At 31.6% G+C, this 25,274-nt stretch overlaps 1 protein-coding gene across 1 annotated transcript in view; it reads left to right on the top strand.

The window, feature by feature from the left end:
• Nucleotides 1-25,274, top strand: part of LOC136986362 (uro-adherence factor A-like) — a 179,893-nt gene that overhangs the window by 128,846 nt on the left and 25,773 nt on the right. The window contains exons 7-9 of the mRNA XM_067283882.1: nt 17,164-17,259; nt 22,424-22,534; nt 24,702-24,898. Of these exons, the coding sequence (XP_067139983.1) occupies nt 17,164-17,259; nt 22,424-22,534; nt 24,702-24,898 (404 nt within the window). The remainder of the gene's footprint in view (nt 1-17,163; nt 17,260-22,423; nt 22,535-24,701; nt 24,899-25,274) is intronic.

Genomic DNA, 25,274 nt, shown 5'->3' on the forward strand with positions numbered 1-25,274 from the left:
TTGGCTTGTCGCATTTCCAAACACCAGCATTCCATCAGGATAGGCAAGTGTGATACCAAGCTAGCAAGAATGGCATTGCAGCACCAATACACTCCTCTGTGGGACCAGGTGGTGATGCTCAGGCATTGTAATAACAGGAGCATCGTGTTTTTTTGGGAGGCTTTCTTTACCATTGCACTAAATCCGTGCAACACTCCCACACTTGATTTGCCTCCTATGTGGATCAGCTTATATAATAGATTGCCTCTAGCTTTACATCTCAGCATATTATAGCGCATGCGATTTTGTCATCATGCACATATGTTTAAATTTCTTTATGTTCAGTTCCATCGTTGGTCTTGTTCCAAAGCTCTAATGCTGTTAGCTTAATTCGAAAAATTTTTGGTTCAAAAAAGGATTTTAACCGTTATTATCTGCCTGACGAAGACAGAAATAGTTTTCTCGAAAGCGCTAGTATTTATAGCGATATATGCATGTAGTTTAACGCCTGTATGTTAATTTTTTGTCAGTGACTTTCTATTTAGTAAAAATATTGTTTGACAAAATATCTCTGCTAGCAAAACATATTCACCAATAATTTGAATGACAAAGTTTTGGGGATAAGAAAGAGAAAGATTCAAACAAAGCAGCTAAGAAGAATATACCTTCTAGTTATATATTCTTATTATTAATTGTAATAATAATAATAAGAATATATAACTAGAAGGTATATTCTTCTTAGCTGCTTTGTTTGAATCTTTCTCTTTCTTATCCCCAAAACTTTGTCATTCAAATTATTGGTGAATATGTTTTGCTAGCAGAGATATTTTGTCAAACAATATTTTTACTAAATAGAAAGTCACTGACTTAAAAATAGTTATTTCAGTTGTATATTTGATTCAACTCAATAACATTGATATATAGTATTAGTGTTTAAACTTTTCTAAGTATAAAATATTAGTAATATCATGTAAAAAATTCTAAAATACTTGTCCAATTAAAGTTAATATCTGTATTATATTGAGTTTCATTGTGAATTGTTTTGTACTTCCATTAATTTGATCCAACAATTTACTGCCTTGTATTCTTTCATTCAAAATAGTTAAATGATTCAATTATTCACCATTGGCATAAAAAAATATATATGATCATATTTTTTACATTTATGATTTCAAATAATTCAGTATTAAATGATACCTGAACATACTTGAGCCATGTTATTTCTTTATATCTTGTGCTAAATGCAAAAGTAGTTGAATTTTCATAGACCATAACAGATGTAAATACTGTGGGCATTCTATCAACTACTCTTATATACTGTAAGTAAAACAAAACTATTTTTCAATGTTATATATAGCAGAAAAATTTTAAATACAGTCAGACCTTAGGTTTTGAACTTAATTCATTCCTAAAAGTTGTTTGAAAACCGATTTGTTCTCAAACCAAAACAAATTTTCACATAAAAAACAATGTAAAATGGATTAATCTGTTTCTGACACCCAAAACAAAACCATTCGTTTTTACTGTTTTAGTTGTATTTCATGCATAAAAATGCCTACAAATTCAATATAATATATTATCTATATCTATATCCATGTTATATATATATATACAGTATATATGAGTATAAAAAGCATTTTTTTGTTCTGTTGCTGCCAGCCAATACTGAAACCATCACTTTATAAAAAAAGTGCTATAAGTAGACTCAACTCTGCCTGGATGAAATATAACCATACTAATAAAGACAGACAACAAGTACTTTATCCACACTTTCCAAAATATTATGTTTCAATCACTTTGATTTAAATTTTAATTTTAATTATTTAATTAATTAATTTTGATTTTATTTTAAATTTTAGTTTCAGTTTTGGTGTAAAAACCACAGTTTTAATTACTATTTTATTATTTTTAATCGTAATTAACCGGCTACCTAGTATTAATAAATATTAATATTATAATATATAATATTATATTAATAAATCTTTATTATTTAATTTGAGTTAAGCACCTTTAAACTTGGATTTGTGGATGTCATTTATGCAAATGTCACTTAATGCGATTTTTATTAATTAATTTGATTTAAATACAATTATGACATGCACCAAAAAATGGAAGTAGTATCTTACCCGCATGCACATTGAAATCTAATTGAATAACAATGTCATTGATAGTTTGTGTCGTGATGTCTAATGACGTGAGGTGATCTCAGTGCCATTAACTTCTGAATCGGTAGTCCCATCGTTGATTGGTTGGCTGTTGACTTTCTTTAACAAGGAAGTATATGGAGTTGACCGTCTGTGTCTCTCTAATCTGTGGCCAGCTCTTGCTGAGTAGCTTTTTCAGTAACAGGTATTGTACGGCAACTAGGGGCAAATAAGATGTTCAAAATTTTGTTCATAAATCGAAGCGAGGTGTTCAAACCTAGGGTTATATACTAGTTTAATAGTTTGAGTTTTTCGTTATAAGAAAACAAACATCTTTCACTATCACTCCAACTGCATTTACTATAAAACACAAAAAATACTTCCAAAAACCTTTAATACACAGTTAAAATTATATTAGCCACTTTTTCGTCATTCTTTGCGTTCAACGGTAGTACGTACTTGCAGCATAAGAGTGTACCAAATGGGTAGCCTGGTATCAGGGTCACTGTGTGAGTTGGTAGTAAGGTCTCTGAAAAATAGCGTGTTGCAGAAGTATGAAGGAAGAATGCTACTATATGCAAAGTATGTTGATGATGTGTTTATTATTTGGCATGAGAAACCAGACGTAGTAAAATTTATTAGAGATATAAACAACAACAATTTTGGCCTGGAACTAGAGCTGGAGCAGCAAAGCCATAGAAGGATACATTTCGTGGATATAGAAATAGAAGAAGAGGGAAAAATCACTACAAAGGTATATCGAAAGCCATCGTACGTCCCGGGGATGATACCATGGACCTCCCATGACCCTGTGAACTATAAGCTGGCACCATTCAGAGTGCTGCTTAACAGGGCCGGATTTACATAAGGGCATTTGGGGCCTGTGCCCAGGGCCCCCACAAAATTTTTTTTCTATTACCGCGACAGCCTAGTGTGGCCTAATCTTGAGGGCAACAGGCAGAGAAAACCAAACCCGGGAAAAAACCTATGAAACATCGGAAAATTTCGGGAAAAACTTTCACATGGGTATTTTTCAGTTAAATTAAAATAATTAGTTTTACACAATAAAATATATGTATGTTTACAATAACCTTTATTTTTAAATGAAATTTACAACTTCCTAGTTCAAATCTAATTGAAAGTACAGTATTTTGTGTAAATTTTCTAAATCATCAAATTTGCCTACTCTTAAAGGGGGGACCCCCACCGAATTTGTGCCCAGGGCCCCTGGATTGGTAAATCCGGCCCTGCTGCTTAAAAGAGCGTACATGAACTGTATCAAGGTGCAGGACGCAAGAAAGGAAGTGGATTACATCACGAGGCTGGCAAAAGGAGTAGGAATAAAGAAAAGTAAAATAAAGGCTTTAGTGCAGGAAGCAGAAAAAGGAAGTAACGAACATAAGGGAAAAGAAGAAGAGTTTACTGTAATAGAATACAGGGTGCAATTAGCAACATATACAGGAAAATAGGGATAGAGAAAAATAAGAAAATAGCATATAAGAGGAACCCTACTATATTTCAGTTGCTACAAAATGACAAAGCACCCATAGACAGAATGATGATTCCAGGCGTTTACAGAATACTGGTACAGGACAAAAGGTGGAAAAAGGAACTATATTATATAGGGGCCACAAAAAGATCGCTGGCGATAAGATTAGAAGAGCATAAAAGGAATATAAGGTGCGGGCAACTCGTTACGGCGTTAGCGAATTACGCAATTGCAGATCCATCGGAGGTGTCAATCAATTGGGACGGTGCAGAAATTATACAAAAAGTGGCAAATAGAAGACGGCTTAAGTATACAGAGGCTTGGCATATTTGCAAATACAGTGAAAAAGAGCAAAGTATTAGTTTTAGAGAGTCCTATAGGGTCCCATCGGCTTGGAAAGCGGCCAATGTGCGTTTGTAAAAGAGTGAACTGAGATTGCACGGCTTTGGTTTTTTAAAAACGTTCTAAATTGCATGTTTGGCAATAGAGTTTTTCAAAATAACTGTTTTTGTTCGATCCTGAGGATGGACAATAAAGTTAACCAAAAATGTTAGATTGTTTTGATAATTTTAACTGCATATTAAAGGTTTTTGGAAGTATTTTTTGTGTTTTATAAACATCTTTAGAAACAATTTATAGAATTATTGATTTCAATTTTAAAAAAAAGACAAATAAAATGCCAAAGCCATTTTTGGAATGAGAATATGTCAGGGCTCAACTGTGCACCATTTTCTAAGGAAAAGAGAAAAATGAGGACTCTCCAATGAGGAAAAGTTGACACCAGTACTCAGGGTCCTGATGTAGATTACGGCAGACTTCGTTGCCGCCATGGTTACAACAGGTTTTGTTGTCATGTTCTTGGCTACAGTAAGCAGGTTCACTTCGACACTCATAGTGGGTCTCGTTCTCATTCTCCAATCTTCTTTGGTATTGCTGGTTTTGAGTGTAATCGTTCAAACTTCGCTGGCCACGGCCATGACCATGAGATATTTTTGGTGAAATTAATCTATCCAATTTCGAAATTTCTCTCTGTTGCATGTCTCCCTGGGTTGACGTTTTGTTGACACCTAATGAAAACTTCCCGATTTTGAAAAAAATAATTGTGGCTATTGTATTGTCCAAAATTATTTTTTTATTTTGCATAAATAAAATAGATATATTAATAAATGTAAAAACAAAAAAAAATTTATATTTCAGAAGTTAGTTTTAATATTAAAAAAATTATAACAACTAGCATCATCTAGTTTCAAAAATGTTCTGATGCTGAAACGAGATATCTCGGGTCAACCTGTCAAGATCAGCACGTCGTGACCGGAGATATGTTGGGAATAACATGGGACAGGTAAATGGGTTTTTTCAAAGATTTGTTTGTCAAAATTCAGTATTGCAATGTTTGCATTTCCATCTTACCAATGAGCAATGCATGCACAAATCTCACACTAGCGCCTGTTTGTAGAAAGAATGTCGCCATTTTGTATTTTATTTTGACTTGGTTCTCAGTCCCAAATCATGCACACACAAAAAAATCAGACTTGTAGGTACAAGTCTGATTTTTTTTTATGTGCGCATGATTTGGGTACTTAATACTCTGTGCCAAATTGCAACTCCTGACATGAACTGTACTCCTTCATTTGCTTATTATTATTAGAATTCAATTATTGTTATTGTTGTTATTTTTTGGGTAAATAGGCAGTGTTTAAGCTCTTTTTATCCTATCATCCTAACATGTTTATGATAACATACCTCTAAGGTATGGAGCCATTGACGGCACTGTAATTTTATAAATAAGACATAGTCTTATCAAAAACAGATTTTTTTTTTGATGTTAAACAAACATTTTTAAGAAATCTAATTATTAAAAATTTTTCTCATTCAACACCAAAAAACATTAAGTTTTCTTCTTTTTTTGAGTGTTTTTGGTCCATGATTTACATCTATCTTATCACTTATTTTAAAATAAGTGTAATAAAACTTTACATTTCTGTTAATTATGCAGATGATGCTGCTTACTATAATAATGAAAAGTGTTATCAAAATACCAGATCCTAAAACATGAAAGTTAAAATACATTACATTAACTTTGCTTATTATTATTAGAATTCAATTATTGTTATTGTTGTTATTTTTTGGGTAAATAGGCAGTGTTTAAGCTCTTTTTATCCTATCATCCTAACATGTTTATGATAACATGCAACCATTATAATTTATTGTTATTAGTCCTAACATGTACATTTAAAGTATTTATTAATAAATTTAATCATTATTTGTTTGCATTACCATAATTTAAATTGCTGGTATCACACTAGCTGCTGTTAAAGTTGATAACAGACAAACAATAAGGTTGAATTATATATTATGATAATTAATAATTACCATAATATATAATTAATTAATTATAATAATAATAATTATTATTATTATAATTAATAAATCAACAAATTGTATATTTGTTAATTGTTTCAACATATCCTTTTAATATTAGAATCAACAAGGCCAAAATTTCCTCTAATTAAATTCTTATTTAATTATTTTGCTTAATGTTATAATTCAGTTGTTGGTATTATCCTAAGTGAGTTCTGCAGTGATTTTAATAAATGTAGTTTATGGTAACTATATTCTATTATAACAAAAAGCTTGAACTATTAAAACTAATTTAGGGTTATGGTATACTTGAATATTTTTTTTGTCTTATGCAACATTATTATGACAAGTCAAAACAAATAGAGAGATTTTCTTCCTGTTGAAAATGTAACACTAGCAAAATTCTGGATCTGAATCATTGTAAAGAACAGTTATTAATGTAGCTGCCCAAAAGTAGACAGAGCAAATGTCATTTGCTGCCTGCCTACAACAAAATGGAAGTTGATCAAGACAAGCAGTAAAGTACTAAAATTTTGCTTCCACTTTCAAGAACAACTACAAAAGCTTATAAAATGTTAAAACAGTCATCTAGTAAAGAAACCCTTCCATGATACACAGCATTTTAATGGTTTAAGACAGGGGTCAGCAACATGCGGTCCGTTGCAAGTTTTTGTGCGGCCCACCATGCAATATAACTTTTATATGGTAAAGTAAAAATTAGGAAGGTTTTTTTATTTTTTATTATATTATTATTATTATTATTATTATTATTATTATTATTATTATTTCTTACATTATGAAATATATTGATTGTATTACAGTATTAATATTATTTTTTATAAATAAAAAGTAACAAAAAGTACCAGTAGTAAAAGTTTTTATTGATAATATTTGATAATATTTGATTAAATATTTGATTTGATAATATGATTGAAATATAGAATGAGATTGACCGATGAAAATTTGCAAAACATTTTAAGGATTTCAGTTTCTCAAACTCATCCTGACATAAATGAATTATTGAAAAACATTCAAAAACAAAAATCGCAATAAATTTTAATGTTATTTTTATTTGAATGAAATAAATTATTTTCTTTTTTAAGAAATGTTATTTTTTTTGTTCTCCGACGTTGTTATGGCATGTAAATAAAATTGTTACTAATTTTTATTTTATTTTTTTAAATAATATTTATATTTGATTTAAAAAAACTTACATAAGCTACATACTACATTACAAAACATCTGACTATGCGGCCCGCTTAAAAATATATATTTTTTTAAATGACCCGCCATCCAGAAAAGGTTGCCGACCCCTGGTTTAAGATATTCTTTGAAGGCCAGGAATCAATCTCAAAGCAGACAGGTTTACAGACTCCTGTGTGTTGCAATAGTTTTGTCTGAAGAACTTGTTAACGCTGATAGTGTCATTATCCATGTAGATTTAGTTATCATTGATGAACTCGTCAATATGTTGAACATCTCCCATAGAAATGTCCAAACAATTTTGCATAACTTTGCACCAGGAAATTTTCCTGGTTTTTGACATCTGGTGGGCAATCTGGATGACAAATTTCTGTAGTCAGGTTTTGTCACTTGTTATGAAAACTGCCTTACATCATTTTTGATCCTGAAAGTAAACAGGTGGAAATCACCATCATTACCACACCAAAGAAGGCAAGAGTTACTCTCTCAGCTAACAAGTTAATGGTCATTATCTTCCTTAATTGCCAGGAAAATAAGATGTACTATTTTGTTACGCTGCTGCATACAACAGTCATTGGACAATATTACTTGCCAATTCTGTACACTCTGTATCACTCTGGATTAAATTATATCCACAAGAAACACTGTCTCTCTACTAGTGATTGGTAGATGCACAATGTTGTTAACACGATGACTGAGTTTTTGGATTTGGCTTTGAGATTTGGCCAAGAAAAATGTCTTGTCATTCTACTTCCATAAAACAGCTCAGATTTGACATCCTGCAACTTTTTCTATTCTCAACACTGAATCCATTTCCCATCCACAATAGTAGTGGTCAAAGCATGGCAATAGCTCTGAATAATATCTCAAAGGATGGGCAACTATACATTTTCAAGCATTGGCAGATACAACTGCAAAAGTGTATCAAATTTCATGAAGTATATTTCAAAAAGACTACATTTGCTTGCCCCAGAGTGATTGAGACTTTTTCCTTACATTATAATTAGTTTGACTTTCCCACATATATTATGAGAGAAACTGCACATACCATATAATTCTTAGTGGTTTTAAAATTTGCATAATTGTTTGAATGCTTAAAAGATAAAAGCAATTTTAATGTTTATGATAAATGTGAAATAACTGTTTATTGCTTAATCTTTAGCATTAAGCAGTTTTTATATAAAAAAAGAAAAATTATGTACAGAGAACCTTTTACAGTGTGATAACACATAAATATCAACAAACAAATGTTTTCGAACCCCTTCTGGGCTCTGCATCAGGTTCTAAACGGTTTCTAGATGGATGTTCGATTGTTGTTAAATATCAGTTTGATTCACACGTTGTTTAAATATCACTTTGATCGTAGGTTCGAAGGATTTACAAAAAAACCACGTCGCGCATGCACAAGTCAACCCGTCCGTGTATAATGGGTGACTAGAGTGTGCTGTGAATTAACTCTTGCCAGGTCAATAACAAAACCATCTCCTCTTTAAAACTTTTATATCATTCATTCTGTCACACGTGGTGATGAAAATAAGACAACAGTAGTAGAACCACTACACTTGGTGAGCCAGACTAACAACATAATTCAACTAAGAAGATTGAAATCTTCTTCTTAGTTGAATTATGTTTTTGAGAATTTTCATCAGGTATGTCGTTTCTCTTTCCTCAAAAGATCTCAGTCGTTGGATCATTGCCAAGAATGGTGCAGTAAAAATCCTTCCATACAACTTTTCCAACCCAGTTTTATGGTTTCACATGTGTGAAAGAACATTTGCATTAGGATCTCCAAAGCCAGTTGTGGAAAATGCCACAAAGTTCAACTACATAGTGGTTCATTTACGACTGGAAGTCACTTCAACGGTTAGAGACACTCTGTAAAAGTGGAACTTATCAAATGATCTGGTGAATCATCTCAACTAGAGTTACAAAAACTATTGGTTGGAGAACAGCTAGGAGATTGCAAATCCTCCAAACTACTACATGTTTTAAAGTGTCAGGTGGCAAATTTTCAAAATCCAGATGCAGTTATGCTAGAATTATTCACACAACACTTTTCTTTTTCCATCCAGTCTATCCTTCACTCAACATGGACAAAGCAATGGAAATAGTGGACCGCATGGTGGAAGTAACTCCAGTAAGATAGCTTCAGTGTCGCAACCAGAGAAATCTAATAGTGTAACCAGCAAAATACTAGTCGAAATAGACTCTGGAGTGTTGAGTTTTAAGCATGATAAAACAGTCAACACTAAAAACGAAAAACATTTAATTATACAAAAATTGGGTATACAGCCAGCAGGGGAGCATTGGTGATATCCACAATATACGACTGGTGGTGTCCGGTCCAACTTCTTGCTTTTGTAGAGATAATGTTTTAGAAATTTCAAACCTGGTCTATCCTTTCCCTTCTCACTTGGTCTCTGTCCCTCAAGCAGTCTCTTTGTTCACCTCTCACACAGGAAAAAGATATCCATGCTCTTTTACATTCCCTATATATATATCACCTGTAGTGCCCCCTTGTGTTACATTTAAATACACAAATTAGAAAAACAAAAATATAGAGAAATATAACAACCACAAATATTTACATGGACAGCACATTAATAATAAACATGAATAATAATAATTTTAGTATAAAAGAAACATCCCATGTAAACATTCACGAAATAAATACATCATGGTGGGTACTGCCACAAGACAAACTTAACAAGCAAATCAATAAACTAACTCATGCACATTAGGATTGCAGTGACCATTTCCCTTGACACTCCTGCAGCAGTTCAGGACACTGCAACAGTTTAACCCATTGCAACATCAATCACTACTGCTGGTATCACAACCATTTCAGCACGAAGACACAAAAATGTACTTCACCATGTAGCTTTTCAACAAATGAGAGCGACAAAGAATAGAAACGACATGTACTTTGCTGGAACAATTTTGTTGCCTGTTCCTCCTAGACAAGAGAATGAACATAAATTTTCTCGTTGTCACAAGTCTGACATATCAATCTTTCCAGCCTCTTCAGCACAAAAGAAGTGCTCACCTTCAAATGACCTTGATGGCTGCAAAAACAACTATAATTCATGTCTATGATCAGCAAACACTCACTCAATTTTAAGTTAAAGAAAATTTTTCACTGGAAATTTCTTATTAGCAACGTGTCAATAGCAATAATAGGTACCGATTTTTTGTATCATTTCCATTTGGTACCAAATCTCAGATGCAAGTGTCTCACAAATGTTCAGAGACAAGTGAGCTCTCCAGGCAAATTATTAGAAATCTTCGTCTATTTTATTAAGGTAATGACTGGCGACTCCATATTTCATAAAATATTAGAAGAATTTCCCAAGATCATCAGACCACCACATCCTAATCATTCTGTGAAACACAACATTGCACATCATATAGAAACCATCGGTCTGCCCAAAAATGCAAAGCCACGTCACCTAGCACCTGATAGGCTTAAAATTGCCAAGGTCGAATTTGACAAGATGATAGCTCTCATATGCATAACATGCAAACATCAAAAAGCAATTACGCATCACTACTCCACATGGTCACCAAGAAAAACAGTTCAGATTGGCGACCTGTGGGTGATTATTGTGTCCTAAATGCATAAAATATAAGAACAGATATGCCATTCCCAACATCACAGATTTCACGTCAGACTGCACAAAACACAAAACTTCTCGCACATAGATTTAATCAAGGCCTGTCATCAAATACCCATTTATCCATTGCACGTATACGAAACAGCTTTAATGACACCGTTTGGTCTTTTCGAGAGCACCAGGTTGCAATTTGGATTGTGCATCTCTTCTGCAACCCTTCAATGGTTCATTGATGAAGTAATCAAAGAACCCTTCTTTGTATATGCTTTCATCAATGACATACTAATAGCATCATACTCCCAGGAAGAATGCATCTTGCATCTTCATGCCTTATTCCTATGCCTTCAATAGATTGACTATAAATCCATTGAAATGTACCTTTAGTGTACCATTAATCAAATTTCTCAGATTCAAGGTTTCAGGAAAGGGTCTGGAACCAGTGGCGTAGCTAGCATGGGTGACACCCGGTGCGGATATCGTGGTGTCACCCTTTTTAACTCTTTTATAAAACACTGTTGAATTGTAATATCTTCGCACTTGAACAACTTGAACGCTATATTGAATATGCGATGTCGCGACATATGAGATTAGATTTATAGAATAAATCATAGTAAGATTTTCAGCTGGTGAGAGCTCTCGTGGCATCTCCTCATAGCGAAGAAACTGTCATGGGAGGCGAGCCATTGACCTTTTTTTTTTTCTTTTACTTTTATCTAGGTACAGGCCTACTGGGTGTCACCCCTACACGGGTGACACTCGGGGAGGGCCACCCCCACCGCCCCCCTAGCTATGCCCGTCTGGAACCACTCCCTGATAGAATCAGAGCCATCTGAGAATTTCCCAAACTCTCATCTCTCATCCAACTTAGACAGTTCTTAGGCATAATGAATTTCTACAGGAGATGTATTCCTCGAGTGGCACACATCCTCACTCAACTAGTGCATCTGCTAGAATAAAAAAAGAATGGGAAATGTATGTCACTCACTTGGAAAACAGAATCACTATTTCTGCAATTGTCAGAAGCAGCAGAACAATCATTCATATCAGCTAAGAAAGCACTAGCCAAGGCCACACCCCTTCATCATCCAATACCCAGAGCTAAACTATGCATATGGGTAGATGCATCAGATGCAGCAGTCGGTAGAGCACTGATGCAACACAACACAACAGGAACCCATTGCTTTTATCTCAGCAAAACTGAAACCAAATCAACACAACTGGTCAGCTTACGACAGAGAGCTATTGGCAATATATACATCTATAAAATGGTTTTGCCACATGTTAGAAGGCTGGCAATTTACATGGATGAAAAACCCCTTATATACACCTTCAAACAGAAACCAGATAAGTGTTCACCATGACAAATGCAGCATCTTGATTTTATATCCCAATTCTTTACGGACATACGTCATATTCCGAGATGCCCAACACAAATAGCAGATGCTCTATACCACATTGAAATTGACTTGATTACTTCTGCTTTTCCTGTAGACTTCTAAAAGCTAGCCACAGATTCAGAGCTTCATCAATTGTTAAAGGATCCTATGTCACTCTGACTAAAGTTGTAATCCTTTTTACCTAATGAAATAGACCTATATTGTGACACATCATCTGGAATCCCTTGCCCTTTCATGCCGCATAATTTCCAATGAACCATATTCGATCATCTACATGGACTTTTGCATCCAGGAGCAACAGCAACCACTAAACTAATTCAAGCTGTTATGTTTGGCCAGGCATGTGGAAGGATATCTGTCAGACATGACATTGCATACCCTGCCAGAAATCCAAAATCCACAGCCACAACTGGACACCAAAAGGAAAGTTTACACTTCTGGAAGCAAGATTTTCCTATCTTTACATGGATCTGATAGGACCACTTCCGCCAGCTAACAGAAAACACTACTGCCTTAAAGTGATTGACCGTTTTATCAGATGGCCAGAAGTCATCTCAATTTCCAACATATATGCCGAGCATTTTTCTCAGGTTGGATTGCACGCTTTGGATACCATCACCACTGTTTAAGGATGCCAGTTTGAATCAAACCTTTTCCAAGAACTGACCAGACTACTCAGCATCAATTGCACCCATTCAGCAACATATCATCCCCAATCAAATTGATTAATAGAATGATTACATAGACATTTGAAGGCATTGCTATTGGCACTGTGGCAGTAACCACCATGATGTATTTATTTTGTGGATGTTTACATGTGATGTTTCTCTTATGAATAATAATAATTTTAGTATGTGTTTATTATTAATGTGCTGTCTGTGTAAATAATTGTGGTTGTTATAATATTTCTCTCTATTTTTGTTTTTCTAAATTGTGCATTTAAATGTAACACAAGGGGGTGCTACAGGTGATGTATATATAGGGGATGTAAAGGAGCATGGGATATCTTTTTCCTGTGTGAGAGGTGAAGAAAGGACCTGCATGAGGAGGAAAGACCAAGTAAGAAAGGAAAGGATAGACCAGGTTTGAAATTCCTAAAACATTATCTCTACAAAGGCAAGAAGTTGGACTGGACACCACTAGTTATATATATTGTGAATATCACCAATGCTCCCTTGCTGGCTGTATACCTAAGTTTTGTATAATTAAATGTTTTCTTTGTTCTTAGTGTTGATTGTTTCATTGTGCTCAAAACTCAACACTCCACAGCACATGAATCCTCCAAATGGACTGATGCTCTTCCACTCTTCTGGTAGTTCTTCTAGGTATTTGTTCAGCACTTAAAGCTGATATAAGTACAACAGCAGCCAAAGTGTTATACGGCACCCCATTAAAATTACCAGCTTATATCATCAGCCCCCGTCACTCTTTGAATTCCTTGCAAATCTTTTGTCAGTTAACTGAAACACCACATGGCCAACCTGAAATCACTACCAACCTCTTCTGATTCCACAGAAAAAATTTTCATTCATTCAGAACTGAAAGAATGTACACATGTTTTCTTAAGATTTGACACAAACCAACTGCCTCTGTCAGCCTTACTCAGGTCCACACAAAGTGCAAGATAAACATGACAAAACACTAGTAGTTCACATCTACTGTCTCTATTGACAGAGTAAAACCAGTAGATACAGAATCACAAACCCTATTGTTATTTGCAACAACAAAAAAACTGAAAACAGCCTCCAAACAAGATTGGATTGTTACCACAAAATCAAACTATCATGTTCATTTTCCTAAAAGGCTAGTGACCACAATAAAATATTAAGCAACTCGTTCCACATCAATTGTATCTCTTGTTCCTTACTGAGGGATATTCTATGACAAATGCTACCTTCCCCTTAACTGTTTGAAAACAAGCAACAAACCCTGAGTGGTATGCATCATCATTCCCTAGAATGAATCTGAACACACCCAGTGAGTACCATTAGTTGTTAGCCACAACAATGAGACATGTAGAGTTTTTGCAATGAAAACAATAAACTTAGTTGTTGTGTTATAATCTTTATATCATTCATTCTATTATGTGCAGTGACAAAAATAAGACAACCATAGAACCACTACACTATTAACATTGATTAAACCAGTTATAACACTTTTATCAGCAATATGATCCAGGTGTATGGGTATTTTGTAGATAAACACTTTTCTGGTTCTCTTGTTATGAAGTGTTTCTGTTTTTAAGTAAATCAAACACCATAGGAGACTATAATCTGACAAGTCATTTTCTGATGTTCAGCAAAAACTATATTATTATTCTGTAGTAGTTATCCCAATAATTTTAATATGAGTGGTATCAATGGTTTCAGCAGTTTTGTGTAGGCCTGCGTTTTCTTATTTTCTGTGGTAAATGCTCTTTATTAAGTTTCTAATTATTATAGGTGAGTAGCCAAAGGAATGAACTATTTCTATTTGGAGAATTTTTCTGGTACATATGTCAGTTCACAAGTAAATAAATTGCTCTCCTTAAGAGTGTAACAAAGGCAGCTATTTTGTATTTGAAAGGGTCTTTTAACTTGTATATAAGAAGGGACTGTTGTTAGTTTCCAACAGATTGATTTCGTCATGACTACATTCTTTATGTCTAGAGATATCCAAATAAAATAAATATTTGAATGTATTGTACCTTTATACTTCATCTATCTGTAGAGTCATAGTCTACAGCTGTAGTATATTGTAGCTCTACTATAGTGTAGAAAAATAAAATGTTAAATATATCTTACAAAGACAGTTTCATGTATGGGCTTGGCATAATGGACATGGAAGAAAAGCCCTTTTTGTTAAATACAGTGTCTATAAAGACTCTTTACAACTTAAAAAATTTATTGCAAAGGCAATTGATAAGATATTTTAATCAGACTTGTTCTATTGTACTCATTGATTTTCAAAGTTTTTAATCACATTGCATTATGTGCAATCGAATTTTTGGTCCATTTTTCTTCCATGAGAGATCAATTAATGCAGATGTCTACCTTGACCTTTTGACTGAATATGTGGCCCCACAACTGCAGGACCTTCAACCAACCATCACGTTCCAGCAGGATGATGCTCCATCACATTGGCGACTGCATGTTTGTCTCTTCCTTAATCAAACATTTCAAGACCATTGGATTGGAAGGGATGGACCAATTCCATGGCCACCATATTCACCAGATATCACACCTCTGGATTTCTTTCTATGGGACTATGTTAGATATTGTGTATTGAACAAAGATACAGGGCATTACTGAACGAAAGTAAAAGATAACAGATGAGGCTGTGCTACAGTGGCAAGAAGTCGAATACTGTCTTGATGTGCTTCATGCGACTAATGGTGCCCACATAGAGGTGTATTAAATGAGGTACAGTACAAAAACTTTGAAAACCATTGAGTACAATAGAACAAGTCTGATTACAATATGTTATCAATTGCCTTTGCAATAAATTTTTTAAGTTGTAAAGAGACTTTATGGACACCCTGTATTTTCACTGTTGCAAATTATATGTTCACAGATAGTGAGTAGGATACCTTACAAGTAAGTATAAAATCATACACGACTACTTTGGTCTGTTTCAAAGTCAGACTGAACCAAAAAGTGGCAGGCTTGATAGAGACGCCACGTCATTGCCATTTATTTGTTAGAAAAATAATACAAAGGTTATATAACATGAAGTGTTGCTACACAATATAAATACAAAGGTTATATAACACAAATCATTGCTACACACATAGGTAATGACAAGAGAGAAATTTAACACTTTTAATGACCAGAATGAACCTGGCAAAATTTCACTCCTATGGATGTTCCTTGGTGCCATCTTATTTTTGTGCTTTAGGTAAAGAATAAGGTAAATAAAATAAAATTGAGATGCATAAAACAGTCATCCTTGCACCTATGTCATTAAGATGCACTATCCTTACACATATCTCTCTCAAAATATGGAGCTGTTGTTGAGATTAGTATATCTGCAACTTGTTAGTTGCTTATAAGCTTGATCTCTTTCCTTTGAATATAGTTCTTTACTAATTGGAAGACAATAGCAAAGAAGAGGGAAAGAAATTGTAACTAGTTGTTATAATGAGTGAAATTGCAGGAATTCCATTATCATGGACTAACAGAAAAGGAACATTAAACTGAAAGTTCACTATATTGTTTCTTTCGTATAATGATAATAATGTTCATACAATTGAAAGATTATGTCTTAGGTTACTGTGGAGATTGGTTTGGGTTTGTTATCCTAAAAAGTTTTTTATAAAAAGATTACACTGTATTGTTTATATATTATAAATATATTTCCATTCAAATGAATAAATAATATATATGAATTCATTATAATAATGTATCTGAAATTCTTATCTGGTTTTTGCATATAAAGTATACAAACTCAATGTATCTTGTTAAAAAATTGATTTTAATAAAGATAAGAAACATAAATTAAAAATTTTATCTTTATGTTTTTACTCAATAAATGAATTAAAAAAAATAACAAAAATTATATGACATATAATTTAATATTTAATATTTATTTTATATGATATAAAATGAACACAATACTAAGAAATCTTTCCTAAAAACTGGTGAATATAAACATCTATATTTAAAATGAGATTTGAATTCAATTACATCAGAAATGAATATTAAATATAGATAATTATAATAGTTAAAAAACATTTAATTGAATAATCTGTTGGCATCAATTTAATCTTAAAAAATTATTTGGATTTTGTAAATCTTATAAATTAGACTGATTTATTCTAGCACATATTTTATTATTACTCATTGAAAAATAGGTAAGTTGATCACTGAATCAAATGACTTTTCAATCCATATAGATATTTGAAATATATTATCTTTTTTCTATTAACTTTCTTTCTTTAACATTCATTTAGATAAATCGTAATTTTTAAAGTTCTTTCATTTCTAAAATTAATGTAGAAGCTGATAAGAAGGTTATCATTCAGCGTAATAATGGAGAATTTGGATTTAGAATACATGGAAGTAAACCTGTTGTTGTTTCTGCAATTGAGAAAGGTAATACACAAAGTAAGATAAAATATGCTAAAATGAAAATTTATAATGATTGCAAATATAAAATTTTGTAATTGCTGTAATTTTCTGGCTATAATCTGGAGCAGTGCATAATCTACAGATTCAATTATTTGGTGACAAAAATACTTCATAAATAATAAAAATAACAATTAAATTTTAGGTGTAATAATGTAATAAATCAGGGGTTGGCAACATTTCAGTAGTGTTGTGCTGAATCTAAGTTATAATTTTATTCCAGGTGCCAACATGATTCTACCAATTTTGTTATATACAGTATCAAAATTGTCTGGTTATAATTGACTTCAAAAATTAATAATTAAAATTTAATTTTTATTACATTTCTATTTAATCAGAGTGCCACTGAAAATTGTCCCGTGTACCGTAGGTTGCTGACCCTTGTAATAAATAATAAATATATTCTGTATAACAATAACTCTTATGTTTATTCATGTTTAACTTTAATTTGAAGTCACACCATTAGTATTCAAAAATTGGAAATAAAACTTTCTATGGCACTGCTTGGTCCAGGATTACCATTCTAATATCATATTTATAATTAAGTGAATTAATAATAAACTAAATAAATAAAAATCAACAATGAAAGTAAAATCAATTTCAAACCAAACAATTGCTGAATTATATTGGGCAATCATTTGGCTTTAATATGTAACTATTGGGTTTAAGATGTTTATAAAATCAATTTCATACAATGATTGTAATACTCTTCAATATTCTTGGTGACTTTAAATGTGGTTGTTTTCCTGGTGTTTTAATGAATCTTTGCACTAATAAAATATCATAGTTAAATTGCATCTCTACAAGAACTTTCTTGATCCATTATCAGAACAAACTATCTTCATAGCAATGGTGAAAAAGATGAGTGTTATCATGTCATGGAAACTTTCAGTCTAAAAACTACTCAAAAACTGCAAAATATAGCTAGCAGATACAAAGACAACCATAATAAATTCCAGAAAACATTTAATGAAAAGTGACTAATGTTTTTCAACCTCATTAATTTAACAGGTCTCATTTTTTTGTAACATATGACAAAAAAATTCCTTAACAATTTGACTAATTACTCATAAAAAATGTTAGTCACAAATGCCAGTAGTGGAAAATTCAGAAAATTTTAGCATACCTCTATTTTATCAAAATATTGAGATTCTCTTCTTTGTATTAAGCTCATTTTATTGTGACACAAAATGCCTGTTAAACTAGGCTGCTAAGGAAAACAGCAGTACTACAAAATTTTGTAATTTTAATGTTTAATAATTACTTTTTATTATAAAATTAAATGTTGTCCATCTGTTGTCTGTATGTCCTTTCTTAATCTTGAGAATGGTGTTAGATAGATGAAAATAAAGACCAGATATGGAAAGTTTAGGGGCAGGATGCACTGATTAACTATGTGAACTTCTGGTCTAGACTGGAAGTCATATGAATTCAATAAAAATTTTCCCGTTAATGGAGTTACGTAGGTGACCATCATGACATTGTTGTTATCAGGAAAAGTATGATGTACAGAGGCAAGATGCTACAAATTTGAGATGGAGAACATATATTTTAAATTGAATAAATTAAAAATATAATTAAAAACTGCAGCCTGGCATTGTGACAATGTCATAATAAATAATTGCTCATAATTATAAAATTCTTGAAAGTATTGTTTTAGTTTTGTTTTGAGATAACACTACTTACTGATGAAATATATTAATTTATTGAAATTTAAGTTACAGTAGGATATTTTAAATTTGGTATGCTAAACTTGGTTTAATTCCATAATTTTCTGAGTTTATTAATTGAAATTCACATGAAATGGAGCAATGCAGTTAATGGTTTGGTTTGTTTTGATGAGATAAGGTAATACAACATGTGGGTGATCTGCCAAGGGGGATGCTTATGGCAGTGGTTCCCAACCCTATGCCCGCGGGCACCATAGCGCCCGTCGATCGTTTTACGTGTGCCCGCAGCTGTGAGACCACGATAAAAATAAAAATATTTCGGTTTTCAATAAAATGCTATGTAAAAGCTTTTTCGTTTTTAATGATTAACCACTCAAAAGTAGAAATGGCGTCCAACACAGATAAAAGCACAAAGCGAAATGCGACCGATCTCTTTTTCCCCTCCACCAAATCTTCACCAACCAAATTTCCCATACCTGAAATGAAATAAACCGGTCCTTTCTGAATATCATAAAATCAAAGTACAGATTACGACTTACAGATGAACACAGATATACGCACTTAACACCTTACTCTTGCCGAGAAAAAAAATATATTTATTTGCAACAAACAAACAAACGTTTTCAGCCTGCTTCACAGGCCATCTTCAGGCTTGGAATACATTTGAAATTAAAATTCCATCCATGGAATACAAAAATTCAAATTCAAAATTAAATAAGGTACAATCAAAATAAAATATTGAATAACTAACATAAAGCAAAAAATAACAAAAAATATATAAAAATGTAACAAATGAATACGTAAGCATTAATAAATGCAAATTTCTAAGACATACAATAAAACCATTATATTGATTGGTTAGAGCCCTTATTAAACTTCTTAACCATAAACTTCCATGCAGAGGGAAGACTTTCTGCGTCCCTCGCATTAAGACAGCCTTCTTGTAATCTACTTCTAAAAATCTGCAACTTTTCCGCTGTCAAGGCTAATGATGGAGACGATAAAGGATTTATGATGGCCGCCTCATTCCATTTGACCGTAGCTCCTGGCGCTTGCGCCATTTGGGACAAAACTGTTGCATTAGACCCCTTTCTGATATTATAACTATGCTCCTTGATTCTAATTCCTAAACTTCTAGTGGTTACTCCGATGTAATCTTTTTTAACGCCCAATTGCATGTTTTCATACGGAATTTTATAAACTCCTGCTTTCTCTTCTGCCTTTATAACATCTTTATCATTCCTGAGGATGTGTATAAATTAGCCCAATCATTCCTGAGGATGTTGAATTTATGCATATCCTCAGGAATGATAAAGATGTTATAAAGGCAGAAGAGAAAGCAGGAGTTTATAAAATTCCGTATGAAAACATGCAATTGGGCGTTAAAAAAGATTACATCGGAGTAACCACTAGAAGTTTAGGAATTAGAATCAAGGAGCATAGTTATAATATCAGAAAGGGGTCTAATGCAACAGTTTTGTCCCAAATGGCGCAAGCGCCAGGAGCTACGGTCAAATGGAATGAGGCGGCCATCATAAATCCTTTATCGTCTCCATCATTAGCCTTGACAGCGGAAAAGTTGCAGATTTTTAGAAGTAGATTACAAGAAGGCTGTCTTAATGCGAGGGACGCAGAAAGTCTTCCCTCTGCATGGAAGTTTATGGTTAAGAAGTTTAATAAGGGCTCTAACCAATCAATATAATGGTTTTATTGTATGTCTTAGAAATTTGCATTTATTAATGCTTACGTATTCATTTGTTACATTTTTATATATTTTTTGTTATTTTTTGCTTTATGTTAGTTATTCAATATTTTATTTTGATTGTACCTTATTTAATTTTGAATTTGAATTTTTGTATTCCATGGATGGAATTTTAATTTTCAAATGTATTCCAAGCCTGAAGATGGCCTGTGAAGCAGGCTGAAAACGTTTGTTTGTTTGTTGCAAATAAATATATTTTTTCTCGGCAAGAGTAAGGTGTTAAGTACGTATATCTATAATGATTTGCTGAGTGCTTTATAATATTATCTTACAGATGAACACCTTGACGATTGCTTACGAGCAGGAATATCATCATGCTCTCCTAATTACGAAGCAATGGCCAATGAAATGCAATGTCAAAAATCACATTTACTTTCAGATTTATATTTTTTATAAAGAATTTTTATACTCTAGATTTTGTATGCATTGTTTAGTAATTACTTGTTTTGTAAAAATTATTGTTAATAGTCTTGTGTATGTTTTATTACATTTTTGGAATTAAATGTTTTCTGCACATTATGTGTATGTATAATTAACTATGTCCAAGTATAAATTCACCTTGAAAAAATAAATGGTGCCCGCCGTCCGGCCGGTATTCTAGAATGTGCTCTTAGGTACAAAAAGGTTGGGGCCCCCTGGCCTATGGGAAACTGGCCCCCATTTAGGTGTTAGACACATGAAGAAAACCCAGAAAACTCCACATGACCAGCCTGTTGTAGCCTGGGTAGGCATGAATCCACAACCAACTACCAGTGTTCAGTGATTTTATCCACTCAGCCATTGGTGGACCATGATGTGATTAAAGAAAATTGTAGATGCATAGTGTAATCATGCTGTCTGACCTGCATTCCATAACTATGCTTCATTGTTTCAATGAAACAGCAAACTTTTTCCTTAACATTTAGTTTTACAAAGTAAATTAAAATATTTTTCTACTTTAAAGGATGTAAATATTACAATAGAATCTCAAAATGAAGGAAAATCTTTAGTCATTATTTAATTTTTGAATAATAAACTATTTACAAAGGTATACAATCCATTAAAACTTTCTGAATAAGAATGCATACTGAGGTTAATATTATTGTTGCAATAAAAATTTAAAAAATAATAATAATTGATCTAAGCAGTTCCTTTTTAGTTCATTAAGTTTTGGATCAGTTTATTATCACATAAACCAATGGCAATTGGCTTATACATTTTAACCTTTGTGTGCACTGTTATTTCAATTGAAGACAAATGGGAAATTTTGAATTCTCAATATCTTTATTATGGTGCATTTGCATCCAGTAGTTATACATTTTTTACTCAATTTACATTATTGCAAAAATGAAATTAAGTTCTATATTCTTTTCAAAAATTCTGTATATGTAATAAAAACAAGCAAAACATTTAAAATCCATTTTAATGTTCTTCTATTAATTGTAAATGGTTACATAAATGTCTAGGCAATTATCTGGGACTACTTGGGATGAAGTACAAATTTATGTGAATTTCACTTTATGCAAAACTGCTGACATACAAACCCCTGCATAAAACAAGACAATATTTATAATTTTTGAAATAGATAAACAACAACATTTAGAAATGCACAAGAGCATTAACTTCACATAAATGATGCTATTTTATATTAAATACAAATTGAAGATTTAGGAAGATTACAAAATTTCATATTGAGGTTGCCTTTTTTTATTTATTTTAGGAACTCCAGCAGAAACTTGTGGTTTAGAAGTTGGTGATATTATCATTAACATTAATGGAATCAATGTATTAGAAGCACCCCATTCAGAAGTAGTAAAAATTGCACATACAGGTAATACATTTTTCTTGTTTATTTACTTTTATAATACTATTTAATCTATTTAATAAATTTTAAGATATTCAGCATCATTGATTTCAATTAAGTACTATGATGCCAAAAGTTAAAATAATGAAAGGAAAAAAAATCTATTGTTTGCACTTTAAATAATTTTAGGAGTCTGAGTTATAATAATGAATATTTTATAGAAATTCTTATATATTTGACATTGTATTTTGAACATTTGGAATAAACATTACAACATGAAATAATGTATTTCTGTTACAATTTTCTAATATAAAAAGTGTCTCCTGTAAATGCCAAACATTTTTTTCAAAGTATCTAAGCTAATAAATAACTTATGTTTGATTGTTTCTTTTGGAAGTAGAATTTAATCTTAAATTATAGAAAAAATGTATATCTCTGATGATCATTTATTAATGTTATAAGCAGTTCTGAGCATTTTTTTTATCTTATGACAATTCTCATTTAGGATGTTCTTCAAATATTCTAAAAACTATTGCTGCTTTTGAGACAATAATTAGGAAGAGTTGACAAATCCTAGGAGTTAAAGGAAAATCTTCACATTCTTATATTAATTCTAATTGACTGTATGTACTGGTATCTATTGAAATATAAAACATTACACATATTCTAGGTGTCATATTTTATTATTGTTGAATAAAATATGCATCTTACAGTATTTCATATTATTCAAAATTTATATAACTTCAAATAGTCAAATTAATTGGGTTTTTTTTTTTTATTAAATGAAAAATACATTTAAAGATTTTCATGTACTCAACAGTTCCAACTTATCTAAAATTGACTGTTTAAGCAAAATATTTTAAAATTATAACATTAATTAAATATAGGAAAATATAACAGGATATTAAACAAAAATAAGGTAAAGTAAAATAAAAACATTTTTCTTAAATAAACTTTGTATGAATATAAAATATTCTACATATAAATGTCTATTAAGCTGATTTTTGGCCTTAACCAAAAATCAGGTTAATAGATTTTATTGGCATTTAATATGACTATTATTTAATAACTAATGTCAGAAAATGAAGCAAGTAAATGATTCTAAAGACACACAGAAATATACAGTTAGATGCAACATGAAGAAAAGCTGAATGAGGGGATGCCACACAGAGACATAGCAGACTAAACAATATCATGACCTATGACCAAAAAAAATGTAAAGTGCACCAACAATAGATAGCACCATCCTGTCTAATACAAAATATGTCTTAGCACACAGGGATTACACTTTTACTTTCTTTCACAACTAAATATTCATTAATTTTTCTTAGAGGTAGGCTCTTGATAAATTTAATAATTATATTTTATATACTGTATAGTACATAAATTTTAACAAATAAATTTTTTATATCATTTCAATAATTGAAACATAAGACAACAGTTTAATTTGCAAACAAAATTAAACTGTTGTCCTTTGTTTCAATTATTGAAATGATATGCATTTTTAGCTGGTAACATTAGGACATTGGTGATATGAACCAGAAATCTATTTTTTGTGTAACATATCCTAAGATCAAAATCATATATATGTATTATTAGAATGAGACAAGTAAGCTATGAATTATTGAACCAAACTGTTGTCTTTGTTGATATGTTACCAACATTTCTTATATCTAATTTTTGTGTTAGGAATAAAAAATAATAATAATGAATGATGAGATATAGTTATAAACTGTTGCACTAAGAAACAATACAGTTTATCTTATGGAGATTTTTTGATTGCTTTCATGCCAGAAAATGCTTACCTATATGACATTATTTTTGTTATTTCTAAACCAGCAGTGGCTCATGATAAGTACTGCAGGATCCCAAAGAAAAATAAAATCTTAAAATAATGTTTTGATTTTTATTACTTAGTAATTATATAAATTATTATAGAAGATTAAATTATTATTAGTTTTTTAAATCAAACTAGACTAATTAAATTTATAACTATGCACACAGAACCATTCACGGTGTGATAACAAAACATCAAAAAAAATGGAAAAAAGTTTTCTGGGCTCTGCATCAGGTTCTTAACTGTTCCTAGATGGATATTCAATGTTTTGTTATCACACTGTGAATGGTTCCTTGTACATAGTTATTTTAAGTAATTTTGGTGTGATGAATAGTTATTTAATTAAATTTATTTTAGGAACTGATGTGCTTCATGTAGAAGTGGCTAGAACATGTCATGTTCTGGCACCTATTGTTAATCAAACTGTCCAGAATCCATTATTATCTGGATATTTGCAAAGATTAAGTATTGGAAATCTTAGTGTGCAAAGATGGTGTAGAAGATGGTTTATGCTGAAACCAGATAATAGTCTTTATTGGTATAGATCACCAGAGGTAAGAGAAAATATTTACCATTAGTTTTAATAGTGTTAAATATTATAAATTCAAAAATATATTCAAGATACTTTATATATCTATTGTAATTATAAACAATAAATTTGATTTTAAAATAACATTTTTATTTCTATATGTCTTGAATATAAGATTTATTGAATTTCAGTAAGTTTAAATAACAATATTTATTTTATTAGAAATTTTATGTTATTAATAAGTATAACAAATTTCCTTACTTCATGTTCTTTAAAAAACAAATGTCTTATATAGATGAAATATTTTAATATTGCATTATATTTGAAGTTTTGACATGAAATTAATTTATAAAATCTTGCTGTTTATAATAATTTTTGTTTAATATACAGTATATATTGAC

The sequence above is a fragment of the Centruroides vittatus genome, unplaced genomic scaffold (assembly GCF_030686945.1).
Source record: "Centruroides vittatus isolate TY-2023 unplaced genomic scaffold, ASM3068694v2 scaffold_1015, whole genome shotgun sequence".
Classification (NCBI taxonomy): domain Eukaryota; kingdom Metazoa; phylum Arthropoda; class Arachnida; order Scorpiones; family Buthidae; genus Centruroides; species Centruroides vittatus.